The sequence below is a fragment of the Zychaea mexicana genome, assembly GCF_025766255.1.
Source record: "Zychaea mexicana strain RSA 1403 chromosome Unknown BDB00scaffold_16, whole genome shotgun sequence".
Classification (NCBI taxonomy): domain Eukaryota; kingdom Fungi; phylum Mucoromycota; class Mucoromycetes; order Mucorales; family Lichtheimiaceae; genus Zychaea; species Zychaea mexicana.
Window position 1 is genome coordinate 163,459 of NW_026516679.1, and position 15,125 is coordinate 178,583.

The 15,125-nt window shown below is 44.7% G+C and overlaps 3 protein-coding genes across 3 annotated transcripts; all 3 read right to left on the reverse strand.

The window, feature by feature from the left end:
• Positions 1–1,888: 1,888 nt before the first annotated feature.
• On the reverse strand, positions 1,889–10,495 carry BDB00DRAFT_162213 (uncharacterized protein). Its single transcript, XM_053116288.1, has 11 exons — positions 9,877–10,495; positions 4,369–9,813; positions 4,174–4,291; positions 3,803–4,095; positions 3,547–3,717; positions 3,367–3,470; positions 3,140–3,268; positions 2,979–3,069; positions 2,711–2,872; positions 2,214–2,617; positions 1,889–2,123 (listed from the first exon to the last, which is right to left on the reverse strand). Exons 1-10 carry the CDS (start codon positions 10,151–10,153, stop codon positions 2,361–2,363), a joined length of 7,047 nt encoding a protein of 2,348 aa, XP_052982345.1. The 5' UTR covers positions 10,154–10,495; the 3' UTR covers positions 1,889–2,123; positions 2,214–2,360.
• A 1,320-nt stretch (positions 10,496–11,815) lies between these two features.
• BDB00DRAFT_759058 (uncharacterized protein) lies at positions 11,816–12,457 on the reverse strand (the record flags this gene model as incomplete). Its single annotated transcript, XM_053119098.1, has 2 exons — positions 11,816–12,095; positions 12,195–12,457. Coding segments are annotated over 2 exons (543 nt in total), but the record flags the coding sequence as incomplete, so codon positions are not given.
• BDB00DRAFT_162267 (uncharacterized protein) lies at positions 12,125–14,631 on the reverse strand. The gene is made up of 6 exons (XM_053116289.1): positions 14,384–14,631; positions 13,312–14,281; positions 13,189–13,230; positions 13,011–13,106; positions 12,830–12,949; positions 12,125–12,738 (listed from the first exon to the last, which is right to left on the reverse strand). The coding sequence occupies exons 1-6, from the start codon at positions 14,572–14,574 to the stop codon at positions 12,499–12,501; spliced, it is 1,659 nt and encodes a 552-aa protein (XP_052982347.1). The 5' UTR covers positions 14,575–14,631; the 3' UTR covers positions 12,125–12,498.
• Between the last annotated feature and the right edge of the window lie 494 nt (positions 14,632–15,125).

Here is a 15,125-nt window from a genome sequence, read left to right on the forward strand (position 1 = left end):
CCCCCACTCCTTCATCCCTATCAATTGTCTAATGTATGCTGATGATGTTGCCATTATCGGTGATGCTCGTGACGTACATATGATGCTTTTGGCAGTGGAACAACACTCCAACCTCCTTAGTTATCAGTGAGCCCTACAAAGTGTGAAATTCTCAATGCCAACCCTCAAGGGGAACCGTTCACTTTATATGGTACAGAAATTCCTCGTTGCTCGTCATTCAGATACCTTGGCATACCCTTCTCTTCTCTCGGGTTGGATCGCGATATGCTCGTGGCACAGTCGAAGACCAAAGCTCTCTCAGTCATGAGATTGCTTCGGGATAGTGGCGTCCACATGTATGGTTTTGGGCTTACCTCTTCCCTCCGTGCCTATAAGATCTTTGTTCGTTCAATTATCGAGTACGGCCTTGCTATTACTTTTCTTTCGGCTCAACGAACTGATGTGATAGAACAAATTCAAAAGCAATGCTTGCGAATGTGTATTTGTCGCAACCCAGTTGAAAAAGCTATCGGCATTGTCACCCTTTCTTACCTTTCTGCCCTGCCCGACATGCGTACTCGCTATCGTATTTTACAAACTAAATTTTTTTTACGCGCACAAACACTTCCTCGAAGCACCCTCGTAGTCTGTGTTGTCCCGCACATTTTGATTTCGCAGAATGAAGCCCATTGGCCAGCCCTTAGGCGCAATGTAATCTGGAAATCTGTCCAGCAACTCATGAGCCGGCCTAACTCGCCACGGAAGCCTCTCAAAGAAGCTATCCGCGCTCATATGCAAGCTGAAATTGATAAACTTGTAAGGCATCCTGCCAAATACATAACCATCAAACGAGGCTTGCGCCAACCTGTATAGGATCCAACTCTCTTGTTGCCGTGCACCAAAAAAGAACGACACCGGCTGGTCAAGTGGCGTCTTGCTTGGCTGCCTCCAACACCGTCAGTACCTTGCCAATGTCGCTCTCCTAAAGCAAATCGTGATCACCTTACTTCTTGTCCTCTTCTCTCTTCTGAATTCCGCTCCTTCCGCTGGTCTCTCTCCTCTCTCACACCCGACCCCCCTACTAATGCTGATGCCATTGATGTCGCATTAAACTTATTGCCGCGCAAAGTCACCGCCAAGCTCGGTAAATGGCACCGACTATGGCCGGCACTTCTCTCTCTCCTCCGCCGCTTTGATGAAATAACATCCGACACACCTTTTGACGATGAACCTCTTGCAGGCTCACTTCTTCTTGAGGCTTCGCAGAGTCTCGATTCCCCTCCTTCTTCCTCCTCCTCCTCCCCTACTTGATGTATCTCGCTCTTTGTATCCACATATCAATATTTGCATCCGGCCCTTGCCAATTGGTTTCGTATTAACTCTCTACTCTCTCTCTTTTTTCTATCTTCTTTTTATTTTTTTTCTCTCTTACCTAAACTTAGAGTTTTTACCCCACATTTTCATAGTCTCCAACTTTTCTTCTTATCACCACCCTACTTCTTTAACTTCGCTCTTATATCCGCCTTGATATTATTTCCTATCTCCCTCACCGCTCTCTTTATACTTTGTTTAGTTTTTTTCTCTTATTGGTAGCAGAGACACAACTATATAGGTTTTTTTATCTTTTTATTTTTATATAAGCTGTTCACTATCACCCCAGTACTAGGGGTTGCAATCTGACCTATGGTTTTAAGTCGACCTCTGGGTTAAGGATGGGTCAAGGGGTCGGTTTGATGATGCTTTTCTGACATATAGGTCAACCCATCTAACCCTTAACCTGTTGTGACCTGTATGTACATATAATAATATGTATGAGGTACTGGTACTTAAGTAGTCAATCTTATTATTAAGAAGTGTTTACTATATTATCATATATTATAGAAAGAAACAGCAGGCTCCATTAAGAAGAATTTCTGGCAGACATGTCGTCCCCCGAGGATAAGATGGACCACATTGAGCCAGTCCTGGCTATTAGGCATGGTTTCGATGTGAATTTGTGCCATTCTCTTCTTTTCTTCTCTTTAGATACTTTTTTTATCTCCCTCCAACCCCAAGAGTAGTCTGTTTAATAATGAATACAATCCTTTAAAGAAAGCAACCAGCCTTGTACTGAAAAACAATGTAATTTGCGCACGTGTATGGACCTGGTATTAGTCATTCCAGAAACCAGAAGCGATAAATTATCTCATTCGTCGCAGCATTGACATTGAAGGAGCATCAAACAATGTGCTTACTTAAATCCCTTATCAAACGCAAACGCCACACAATACATGAAGTCATGTTGCTATATAAATGTGTCTTTGCCGAACTTTAGGATAGCGATGATAGAAAAGAAAATATGTTTCAAGGTAGGGAAGGGTATATGATATTTTAATATCGCGTTATTTTAGCTTGTTGGTTTCTGTGATCGAGGTCATATTTGTGGTGTGATGGTCCTCATGATGATATTGTCGACGGACCAGCTTGGCAGTCCAGAAATCAGGTACCATCAAGAAATAACGATCCATCGCTTCACGGAAACGAATGCGATATTGCTTGGGCGAAATAATAGTCGGCTCTTTTCCGCCGCCACCCAGAATCCCTGATTCCTTGACCCAGCTTTCTAATTTTTTGTCCCAGGTAAATGTACGAATGAAATCTAACAAACAACGTGTTATTAACCACAATAGTTTTCGTCTTCCATTATTTGTACTCATAAACTTCCTTGCAAGAAAAGTATATTCAAGCTTACCAACAATGCCTACGATAAGTTCACGGTTATCTTCATCCACGCCGACCAGCAGCGAATAGTCCATGACGTCAAGTCGAGATAAGAATAATGTGTCGTTGTGGAGAGAGCCGCGAAGCATCTCCTTCGAATGAGAGCGCAGAAACAAGGGTGCTTGAAACATGACTAACATCATTTAAGTTCAAATAAGAAGAGACAATCCTTAACCTAGTCTGAAGGGCTCTCTCCCGCTCTCTAATATACAAAACGCCAAATGCTAAAATATACTCACGTTCAACCATGTTTTCATCCAGAAGCACTTCGTTTTCACGACCGGTTGCTTGTACATGCCGGTTGCGCATGGATCCCTTCAAGTCGAATATCTGATAGGGAACCAAAAAGTCCGTCAGCATTAGCAGCTATGAAGTTATCTGAGGGAGGTAAAGGTGGTACCTTTTTGACCGCACGTTCGTAAAACAGGTTCTCCATTACAAGAATATCCATGCGCATCGATTTTCCGGTAGTCGAGTTTTTAAAACCGATCCGATACAGACCAAAAATCTTGCTGAGAACGGTCGGTAACTATGAGCGGGAGAGGCGCCAAAAGAGGGAGAGAAAGTACCGATAATGCTATTAGGTTCTGTACCAAAACCAAAGGAGAATTTATCATGTATCTTTACCTCATGGAAGAAAGCTTCAGACATGTACTGGAAATACGATGGTGCGAAACGTAAAAAGGCATCCATCTCATATCTGGATATCTGCTTTATCAACAATCGATCGTCTAGTTTAAGAGGATCATTTTAGCCATTCCAAATGTGAAATTCCTGTCATGACCGTCATTGAATGTGCTGATTCACCTTTGGTTTTGAGAAAAACAGATCCTGATTTTCCTCCAGACGAGTCCCATTTACAACAGCTTGCCAAGGATGCAATATAACTCTCCTCACATCCGCAGTTGCGTCTCAGTGCATCGAATTGTTCAACAAAGAATATCTTGCAAAAGAACTTTGTCGTTCCATCAGTGAAATCTGCAATTATAAAAACATGATGAGTTTTTCCCGCAGTTTCTTTATATAAAACATGCTCTTGTACTTTCGAACAAGAGATACTCACAATATTTCATGTGTATACCCGACTTGCTACGTAATGTACGCTCGATAAACATGCCAGTAACTGGTTCTGCAGAAGCGCCAGCAGCAGATGGTTCCTTTTCGTTATACTGTTGATGCTCATTTTGCATGCTTTGCTCGTCGGTCACAACTGGAATGTCAGTATGGGTTCCTTTCCGGATTTCTTTCAACATGTTGGTATAATCATCACAGCTGAGGGTATATGCTACAATCGTGCTTGGTTCGTCTTCGCCAACCACGATCAAGGAGCCTGGGAACACATGTTCTAATGGAGAGCTATTTTTTTTTTGGTGATATACACAAATTATTCACAATTAAGAAATACTGGTATTTGCTAGGAAAATGAATACTTACAGAGGATATTCCAATGGTAACAGGTTACCAAGACCCTTTTCGGCAAGCATGTTCGTAATCGTTTTCAAAAAAGAGTTTCTCTCAGAACCGCTCGTAGAGAGTTCCAACGTTGATGGTTCTGCAATCATATATCAAAAATACAATCAATAAGCTGTGCTGCATACATACGCACTTTTGTCCAGGGATGTTTCATACCGAGATTACTCATACTAGCATTGGGTTTGGTGGGTATAGGCTGACCATGAGCTGGATTCATTGCTCTAAAGTCGGATATCGTATGATGATGCAGCGCTGGTCTATCATTAGTGGCAGCAGCACCGGAAGCAGAACCATCAGCAGCAGTAGCATTGTCATATTCATCAAAGGTCAAGTGTGGAACCGTGGTATCCACCGGCGAATCATGTAATATAGCACTTTGCCCAAGTTGCTGATGTGGGACCATTTCACGACCCCAAGACTCATCGTATTCATCCGTATGTGTCAAAGAGAACGTCAACTTGCTAGTATAGCGATCGTCGTCATCTTGGCGTTTTCTGTTGTTGTTGTTGTTGCTGCTGCTGCTGGTGGTGGTATCAGCACCATCAACATCGCGATTATCGTCGTCGTCGTCGTCGTCTTCGTCTTCACAATCAGTAGTATCACTGTCACTCGCCTGGAACTCGTCGTCTGATTCTTCGCGTACGAGTTCTCGGATCGTTGTGTAAACCTCCATGGAAGATTTGCTTGGTAAGCGTTGTCGAACACCGCGGGCTGCTGCTGAAGAAGGTGGTCGGTTGCCGGACGGTGTCAAGTGATGATGACGGTGACGACCAGTGGCAAATTTGACGTTGCGTTCAAGATGATCCACGCGTGTTGATGGATGTATAAGTCGACTTGTAGAATTACTACTGCTCTGCTGTTGTTGTTGTTGATGCCTATTGACACTGCTGCTGCTACTGCTGTCTTGTAGATGAAGCGAGGTGGCTGAGGATGATCCTGAGCTATCTGTTGCACCACGATTGTTGTTACTGCTGCTGTTGTTGTGGTTGCGTGGATAATATCGTAAAGGATGTAGACGATGTGTTGAAGCTGAACTTCCTCGTTCAGCCGATCCCTTGTAGCCGTAACGATACCCACTGAGTGCAAGCTCCCGTTTCTCGGTAGATATGTCACTACAATTATTATCCTGCCGATCTCTCTCCTTGCCATTACTACCTGAATGTTGCTGTGTTGCTGGTGTCGCCCTAGTACGAGTAGTATCCACCTTTGGATAGTTTTTGCGCTTAATTTTCGACATGAGCGGTGGAGAGCTTTGTGACTTTGCAATCTCTGAATCGTAAGGAAGTATATCAGTGAATCGTTTATAGGCAGCAGTGGATAGCAACGGCAGCATTGCGGCATGGTTCGTTAATCCTGACGGGAACGATGTTCTGTTTTGCTCGTTGTTGGCTCGACGCTTTTGTGCCCGTATATCGTAATCATCCAAGTATTTGCGTTGCTGTGTAGTATGAACATTGTGGCTCTGCTGCACTTGCTGCTTAGCAGCAGTAGTAGTATTAGTAGTAGTATGATTATGTCCATGGTTGTTACTACCACGTTTGCGTTGATGGGATTGGTGCTCGTTTTTGGATTGCTGTTTATGCTGCTGCTGCTGTTGTTGCTGTTCTTCTTTTTCATCAGTCCAGCTAGTCAATGGTTTGGGTGTATCTTTCATCAATTCGAGCGAGAGTCGTCGTGCCACACTCGGATCCAGGCCATCCGCTATCGCTGCATCCACAGCGCTATCTTGCGCAGTTGAATTGCCACTTTGCTGTGACGGTGCTGTTAACGAGTTGGCCGTGTCGCCTGATTGTTTTCTTGACAATTTCTCCTTTATCATCTCTTCCAAAATATGATCCAGTCGAGCTTCTTCTTCTAGCCATGGCGATGCTGACGTAGGCGATTCACCCAGGTTAGGCTGGGACTTGAGCAAAATATCAATATCGTTGACAGCCGTGGTCGTTGCAGTGCAGTCACTAGGACCGTCCAATCCAACATCGAGAATAGGCAAATCGGGTGCTTCGGCTGTCCGTTTGGTGCGCACGTCCAAATTAGCCACCGCGCCACTCGTAATACCACTTTCGACAGGGAACATTTTCTTGAAATGGCGTCGCAACTCGCGCTCGGGCCGTACATAGTGTCGCACAAACTCTGCATACTCCAGATCCCATTGCATAACCTTCATCTGCAGCTTGATGCGTACAATGTTGAGGCTGAGTGCATCCGTGGGGGCCGTGGTTGCATAAACAGACTGCAAGGCTTGCAGCATCTGTTTCTTTTCACCTGTGGCTCGTCGTGACATTTCTTGCAAATGCTCTTTGCACCCATCCACTTCTTCCGGCTGGACCATATCCAGCAAGAAGTTTTTGTCTCGCTCAATGACAGATTCGTAAAATCGGGTAATTTTTGATCGTGTCGATTCGAGCGCTGAATCCTTGAGCGCGATCTGCGTCTTTGGGTTGATGTACAGATGCATTGGTGGCACATGCACTTCGAGCGGTTCAATGGCTTCATGCTGGAACCGTACGGCAATGCCTTTGATACAGAAATAGTGGACGTGGTCCCGAAACAGGTTGTGTGGACACCAGGTTTCTTCTTGACCACAGACTGCCTCGGCTGTTTGGTGGAACAATAGCTCGAGGAACTTGCCCAAGGAGTATTTCCAACTGCTTTCGGACATGGGCACTAGCAGGCTGTTGGCATCGCAATGCTTGCAGTAGCTCCACATTAAAATGTTGCTCGTAGTCATGATTGGTGCTGGGCCTTGAATACGCTCTATATCAACATTGACTTTGGCGTTCCCATGTGCGTACGACCGATAATGTTCGAGCATTGTGGATTCACACATATTTGACGGACATGGCGTGTTAGCATCGGCAGAAATGTCTTCAATGTATTGCCCCAGTGTCAGGTCCGACTCGGGTCGATAATACTCAAACATGCGCATCTCTGGTCCCTGACAGGGCACAGCAGTGATCGAGCAAACGGACATGTAGAGCACCACGAGCTGCTGATGGTACGATGGCGACAGCGTATCTGCATTGTCGCCAATATAGGCTTCGAGTGCGCGCCAGCGATGATGATGTTCCTCCAACAAACGCTCGAACTCTGCATCGCCCATCATGATCTGATCAAAGCTTCTAAAAAAAGCAAGCATGTTGGCAAGCCGATTGGGTGGCGCGTGGTTGGCGTTCTTGAGTGCTTCAGGTGCCCGTGCTGCGATCAATGCAATCATTTTTCTCTGTGTTTCGCTGAGCCGCAGAAGTAAGTGGGGTGCTGGTAATCCAACCATGGATGAAGCTGACAGAGTTACGTTCTGGTAGCGGTGAATAGCATCCTGGACGGCTTGTAGGAATTCAGCGTCATCACCAGTAGCTGTATTGGTGGTGGTGCTGCTTGTCGTCGCCGCCACTTTGTCGTTATTATCATCAGCAATGATCGTTGTTTCGCTACTTTTGTCGGTGGAAGTTACGGACTGTGCTGAAGATGCAGGCGTTTCCTCAGTGGTAATAGCAACAGCAGCAGCAGCAGCAGCAATCTGTTGTTCTTTTGTTTGCGGTCCGTGAAGAGTGATCCTTGCCTTGGCCAAATCCATGAGTAGAAATGACTCGAGCCGGAGATTGTGTACGACAAAGACCATGAAGTCCATGATACGCTTGAGTACGCGCAAGGTTTCAACATTTCCGCCTCGCATAATAATTGTAGCCCCAAGCTCAGGTGGACACTTGTCAAAAATTAGAAAAGTCTTGCGTCTATGCGGTATCAAGTCATGAACGAGCGTCTTGGTTTCGAATACGCCGCAGTGTCCCAACGTCAATCCATCCGTCATGAGCTGCAGGAAAGAGTTGATAATGCTTGCACCCGTGCACCGCGCAACAGCATCGAGAATGCTGAGTTTAACATTGTACGCGACGACGATATCGGTCTTGACCAAATGTTCAAGCGCAATTCGAGATACGTTTGAGCTGACGAGGACCACCGATGGCTTAAGTGCCACGATACGATTCACAAGCTTCTCCAAGAAATCCCTTTCTTGCGCAAGTACCCGGTCGATCGATTGCAGCTGACAGTCACCCCAAAAATCGCGGGACCACTCCAGCGGGAACAGGAGGATGAGAATTTGTGGGTTCTTGATGGACCGTATCATGCGTTTGTGTGCCACATTCTTGGAGCATACGACGCCATTCACATAGTAGCTGTCCTCGGGAGCACCACCGGCTATCTTTTTGATCTTGATATAGTGTCGCAAGTCCATGTCGTCGCCGCCACGAATATCGGGATGTACGTTTTCTGATACTTGCAGCAACAGCTTCATCAAAACATCTTCCCATGCCTCGCAATGAGTTGGGCCAATGATTGACTCGTTTTCATGCAGCAAATGCCGCAGCATCTTCCTCATGTGCTCCATGGATGCCATGCTGAGCTCATTGTTGTTGTTTGTCATTGCCGCAAGACTGCCGCTATTTTGATTTTCGGCAGCTCCAGAGTCATCCGAGCATAATAGTAATGCCTCGTTGAGCCCACTGCAGCCACCACTTGCTCCTGCGTTGCTGTCTTCTACAATTGGCGTCGCTAGATTCTGTGAGTCGTCTGCCGTGTCCGATAATGGTGTCATTGTCGTAATAGGTGTGTTGCGCATAAGGCTATGTGTACGTTGTCGAAAGGATCGTGAAGGAGTGGTCGTAAGGCTACGACGTCGACGCATGCTATTAGATCGTTCCCGTGTCAATCGATCTTCTGCACGTCGTCTTCTCAGTTTCGTAGATGATTCTTGACTGACCACAATATCATCGTCAGGTACAGTAGGCGACATCAAAGCACCATTGTTGTCATCTATCCGATCCGAGCTGCTGCCACCACCAAGGAAATTGAGCAAATTTTGCGGACTCTTGTCCCACTTGCGCGAACTTTCGTCCTCGCTATCGTATTCACTGGATGGAAGTACAGTGCCGCCACCTCCATCTACCAGGAACCCATTCAATTGACCATTGAGAGAATTTCGACGAAATGGTATAGGGGAGCCAATGCTTGCTGCTTTAGCTGTATCAATGTTGGCAAGCGTAGGTTCCACCGTGGTTGAGTTCATTGTATTGGTCCGAGACCGGGGTCGTATAGTGGCGAGAAAGATGCCCTTGAGACTCATCCCTGGCTCGTCTTGTTGTTGTTGTTGTTGTTGTTGCTGAGCAGCAGTACTTGTTGCTGCTATGGTTGGTGTCGGTGGTGGTTGACTCATATTAATGTTATTGGCAGCAGCAGTACTGTTGGCAAGTGCATATGGCAATAATTCCTCAGTCGGGATTTCCAAAGCAAACGTTGTCGAATTTTGACCACCGTACTCTCCTTGGTGCGCTTTTAATGTCGTCGTGGGAATCTGCATTTTCGGTGCTGACGGCGGCTTTTGTCCGGGAAGCACGGGTGACAATCCCACAATCGAATCAGGGTCAATGCTTGGGTGCACGTTATTGGATTCTTTTTGCTCCAAGGTATTGGCATCGTGCTCTTCCTGTCGTTCCTGTGCCTGCAATTTTGAGTAACAAAATTTACACACACGCACCTGCCCTGATTGTCCGATCCGTTCCCCCTGGATGATATCCGAAGCACATTTGCCACAAAAGATTTGACCTGTTCACTCTTATAATTAATCCCAAGTGTTACTTCTAGTGCAAATAACAGCCATATACCTACCACATATACGGCAATGATGCTTCCTTCGATAGAACTTGAAACGGGCGTTGCAGTCAAAACACTCTTTGCATTGCGAATCTGGCATCCAATACTCGGTATTCATATTCTCGGACTTGATCTTTTCGCCTCGCAGTTGCGCGATGACACGGTTCAGCGAGTGGTAATTGGATACTGAAAAGTTGGTAATCACAGATTGGTTATCGCTGTCGTTGGATGGTGTTTTTGTCAGCACACCACCGTCTTGGTCCGATTCATCGATCGAAGCGCGTGCCGACATGGCGATTGTGGGTGTGTCGTATCCGTTATTATTATTATAGTTATATCTGTTGATTTCTCGGGTTTCTTCAAAGCTAACTGTGTTTCGTTGGAACGGCTGTTGCTGTTGTGTCGTCCTTGTTGAACTACTGCTTTCTCCCACAACAATCGAGTTCTATCCGTATATTCAAACATAAGACCATAAATAACTAGTGATAGTGCCCCGCATAAGAAAACTAAAGAGATTGTGTCATTTACTCTGGGTGAATCCATAGATGCGATTGAATCACTGCTTGTACTAGCGATAGGTGCAGTAGGATACGACACGACGGCATTGCGAACTTTGTAAAGGAATTTTGACAAGACGCCTTCTTGATCGCTATCATCTACGTGGCCGTCGTATGGGTTAAAAGACGTCAACGTGGCCATGTCGTCCTCTTCCAATAGTCGAGACATCGATTTAGGTCGGGCCGTCATTCATTACCACTTTGTGTATAGTACTGCCCCAGAAGTATATAAGCAGTGACTTAATATATTCAAAAGCCTGAAAGGAAGGATAAACAAAGATGGAGCGAAAGAGGTACAGCCCCCTAGTGAGGCAATTTTTTAAACTTTGTGAAGTGGTGATCTTTTCCTGTAGATATGACTGGCACACATGTACCCTAACTAACTAGCAGTAACTAGTCCTGCAGCATGCATTATACTCATCACCATTTATTAATTGTGGGCCACTTTTCTTCTTTACACGCCCAGAGGTGTACCAATTTTAGAAAGAGTTCGGCTACTAGCTGCGTGCTGTCATGAAGCTTGAAATTTAGGCTTTGGGTCAAATGATTCAACTCACAGACACATACGGTGAATGACATTATTACTATTGTAACAACACAATCAACAAACAATCAACAAATGATAACAGTCGTTTGCACTGTAGCTTGGCACTAGTACTAACAGTATTACATCACAAACCTCTTCGTTTTTATATTGCTTACACCGCCGGCACCCGTTAAAAAAATAAAACCAAATAGTAGATTTACTCTAGGCGCCGAGTGGCCTACTAAAATCTTTTACTATTAAACCATGCAAGACAACTGACTCACTGCTTAATAATAAGCGCATCAGCAGTGGTCTATAAGCTGCTCTCATATTCGTTGCAAGTTAAGCCAAAATTAGGATGTATAACAGTTATTCTCTTCCACAGCAGAAAAAGGTATCGACAATCCTTCTGATGGAGAAGGCCATTTTTGGTGGCTTGACTTGCTGCTGGGTACTATTTATGTTATTTTGATAAATGTTAAAGTGCCTCTCACACAATGTCATTTTACCAATACTTGACATACAATATGGTAGCAATATTTTTGTTGTCGATAGTCGTATTGTTTATCTCTTGACGAAAACCACTATTTCTCCTCAATATGCGAAAGTATTTGCGCTCATGTTATCAGTGTTTGAGGCAAACGGCGGATAATATTGCTGATTTGCTCTCTCTTTATTGTATAGGATATGCATAATATAAATCATAATTTGAATTTTCCGCGGAAGAGCTTTCATATAATGACAATGCAGTGTCCTTGTTTTTGCGCAATATGTACGTCTTCCCCGATTCCACATTTCTGTGGAATATACAGTCAGAAAAGGGTGAGCTAGAGTCCTTTCACCGAATAGAAAAAGCTAATGCAACATGTACTTACGTGTACAAATCTGAAAGCAGTGTTCGTATAAATTCGCTTTCTCGAGAGGGTGTCCAGTTCGCCATAATATTGCGCATGTGCAAGCATCGCGTGCCCACGAGCTGGTTGGTTGCAACATGGATTTGACCTTCAAGAATTTTACCGTGACCAGAGACGTATGACTGCAGCCAGTATTTTGTGCGTGTGTTTGGATATTTGAGAAGATCCAAATGCTGGTTTTGACCGATTTCCTTGCTGTAATCGAGTACGGCTGTCAAGTATGTTTGTTTGTTCGAGCTTTGTATTCCCTAGTAAATACATTACACGGTTCATCTATTCAGCATCGTCTGTATCCACCATTGCGCAATGGTGTGTGGATAGCAACAATCAATCTACTTTACCTCCATTAAAGCATCTTGTTGCCGTTGCAACAGAATGGTATGGTCTCCAAACGAGTATAAGTCGTAGCTGATATTTTCATCCTCCAGGTGATTCCTTGAACTATCCCCCTCCGTTTCAAGCTCGCCACGGGTTTCAAGCGATTGTCGTCTCGCCAAGACCAGACGGTTGCTTTTGAACGCCAAATCATAAGCGACCTGATTCTGATCATGTGCGTCAAGCTTATCATGCAGTAATGGCTGATCCATGAATAAGGTTTTGTTGCCTATTTTTGATGCGTATGAAATATCGAGTACACATGTCAGATCAGAAAGCGATACATGATGCGTGCAAAATGTTCTCTATAAAGAATTAGGATAAATGTCGTCAGCCAATTACCGTTTTCGTTATCTCGTACAACGATTGGTATCTCAAACTCCAAAAACATATTGTTTGGTAATTCGATAAGTTTGCTTAGTGTGTCTAATGTTATGGTGATATCGATCTTGTTGTTTGCAAGGATGGGAGGTATAATTGGGTCTTGGCTGACAGGCGGTGGCAACTTTGAACATGTAAACAAATTTGAGAGGTTAAAGAGGTCCATTCATTCGGTCATCTTTGCTCGCAGAACTCCTATTGATGCAAAGACATACCTTTTTACGATAGTATTCTTGGTCATCCATGGAGGAAGAGGAATCGCTTTGAATGTAGTTTTTGTTCATGTCGATCTTTTGAGGATAATCGCCAGTTGCTGTAGTGGTGCCGATTTCACCCTGTTTTAAATCTCATTTGGTTAGATAATTGAAGGTCATTTTTCACTTCCTTCCCACTTACAAACTTGGCAATGTTTTTCTTGAATTCTAGAACTGGGACTTTGCCATGCGTTTCTGGCACTCGAACAGTGGGATTACTATGATGCGCGTAATGTTGCTAAAGACAGAGCGCGGTCAGCATTATATCTATTAGTAATTTGCAACGCATGTCGTAAGCAGGTTGATGATATATGCTTTACCGGATAATGGTGAATACGTCCACGATCCAATTTGCATAAAGACTATAAATTGTAATTTTTCGACTTGTTGGCTTCCATATTCATCCATCCTTTCCTCGACTTAAAAGTCAGTAACAGAACTACCTGATAGATATCAGCGACGGCATCACCTAGGAAAACATTCGGTCGCGGCATAGACTGCGGCGCCGTAGAACTACTTGCTGCCGCTGCTACAGATATATCCGAAGGCGGCGGCGGCGGTTTTGCTATGGGCTGGCGTTCTGTGGGTGAGGTCAAGGGTGGGGATGTTGATTTAGTCTCGCTGTATATCGAGCTGAGCAAATTGTCGAGAACGCCGATTTCCTTTTGCTTTTCTTGAGGGGCAGCTGTTGTAGACGGCGACGAGGGCGGAGGTGGTGTTGTTGTTCTTGATGATAGAGATACAGGTGAAGAAGCCCTAGGCGTACCCGCAGCAGAAGAGGAAGGAGTTCGAGATACCCTTTGTATATCAGGTGGGTTAGCAGTAGTTGTAGCACGCGTATCAGTGGTAGTATCAATAGGAAAAGTAGCAGGCGGAGACGATGATGATGCTCTCTTTTCTTGCGTCGATGTTGCTGGTTGTTGCTGTTGAGGAAGCTGTACATACTGACTGTACATAGCACTCGCTTCTTCTTTATGTTCCTTGATCCACTGAATATGTCTTTGGACCGTATTGTGAAACGAATGAACGGAGTAAGCTTCGTAAGCGTCGCGCGTAAAGAAAAAGCTGTTTGAGGTAAGACGACGAATGCTTTGATCGACAAATTCACGAGGATCTTCTGTAGTTATCGTTGTAGTGGCAGCAGTACTACTGGACGAATCGGTGGCATCAGGCACGAGAGAATGTTCTGATGTTGGTGCTGCCGATGTCGTGATAGGTACAGTTGCTGGTTCCTGTTGTTTTACAGTTCGATCGTTGTCGTTGTCGTTAGCATTGTCCGCAGAAACGTCTTGAATCGCGTCTACAAGGATTTCTTCTGTATCAAATTGATCATCGCTGTCGCTGTCACTTGAGCCCGAGCTCGAATCCGACTCTGAACTCGATTCTGAACCTGACTCTGAGCCCGAAGAAGAACTATCACGATTGCTGGTGAATCTTCAAAGTTGATAACAATAACACTTCTTTCATTTTTGTTTTTGGTCAATTTACTGTTAATTCTATGTTATGAAGAGTTACCTTTCCCAAATGTCTTGAGCAAGCTGATCTGGTTCACTGTTGGAAATTGGGGCGTGTTCCTGGTTCGCAGAAGCAGCAGCACCGCCGGTTTCTGACCCGTTCCGTAGTGAGTTACGTCTACGTTTTGATAGAATGGTTTCTTGTGATTCTGGTTGCGAATCGCGCGATCGCTTGTCCTGATTTGAGTTCATGGTGTTCAACGTAGACAACGGGAACGTGGTGGTGGCGGAAATTTCATGCCATCAAGTGAAATTTGACTGGGAACCTGTCAAATTTTTTCTTTTGCATTAAGCAAGTGGAAGCATGCAGTGATTTATCAAACCATATTCTCCGTATTGAAACAAATGCTCATTCCATCCTTGATACATAATCTGCTACTTAGGTATCACACGAGAGGAAAGAGAGTAAAACAAGAAGATGATCGCCGTCATTATCACCTAGCAATACTATATAAAGCTCAGTTTTCCATCTTGAACAGGCAGCATAATGCAGCATACTACCAAGCTCATATTACATATCTACTGAAACTCCAGAATACAATCAGCCAAAACCGGGTCTATAAACGAGTTGCTTACCAATGTCCTCGAAACCGAGCGCTTCGAACAGACGGATCCAATTGGAACGGCTAAGTAAGGCAATGTATTAGGGGGAATTCTTAAGCACCTAAATCCAATGCGCCATAAGTCGCGTGCTGACCACTTTTCGACGTAGCATCTGAGAGGATCTACACAGAGATTATTAA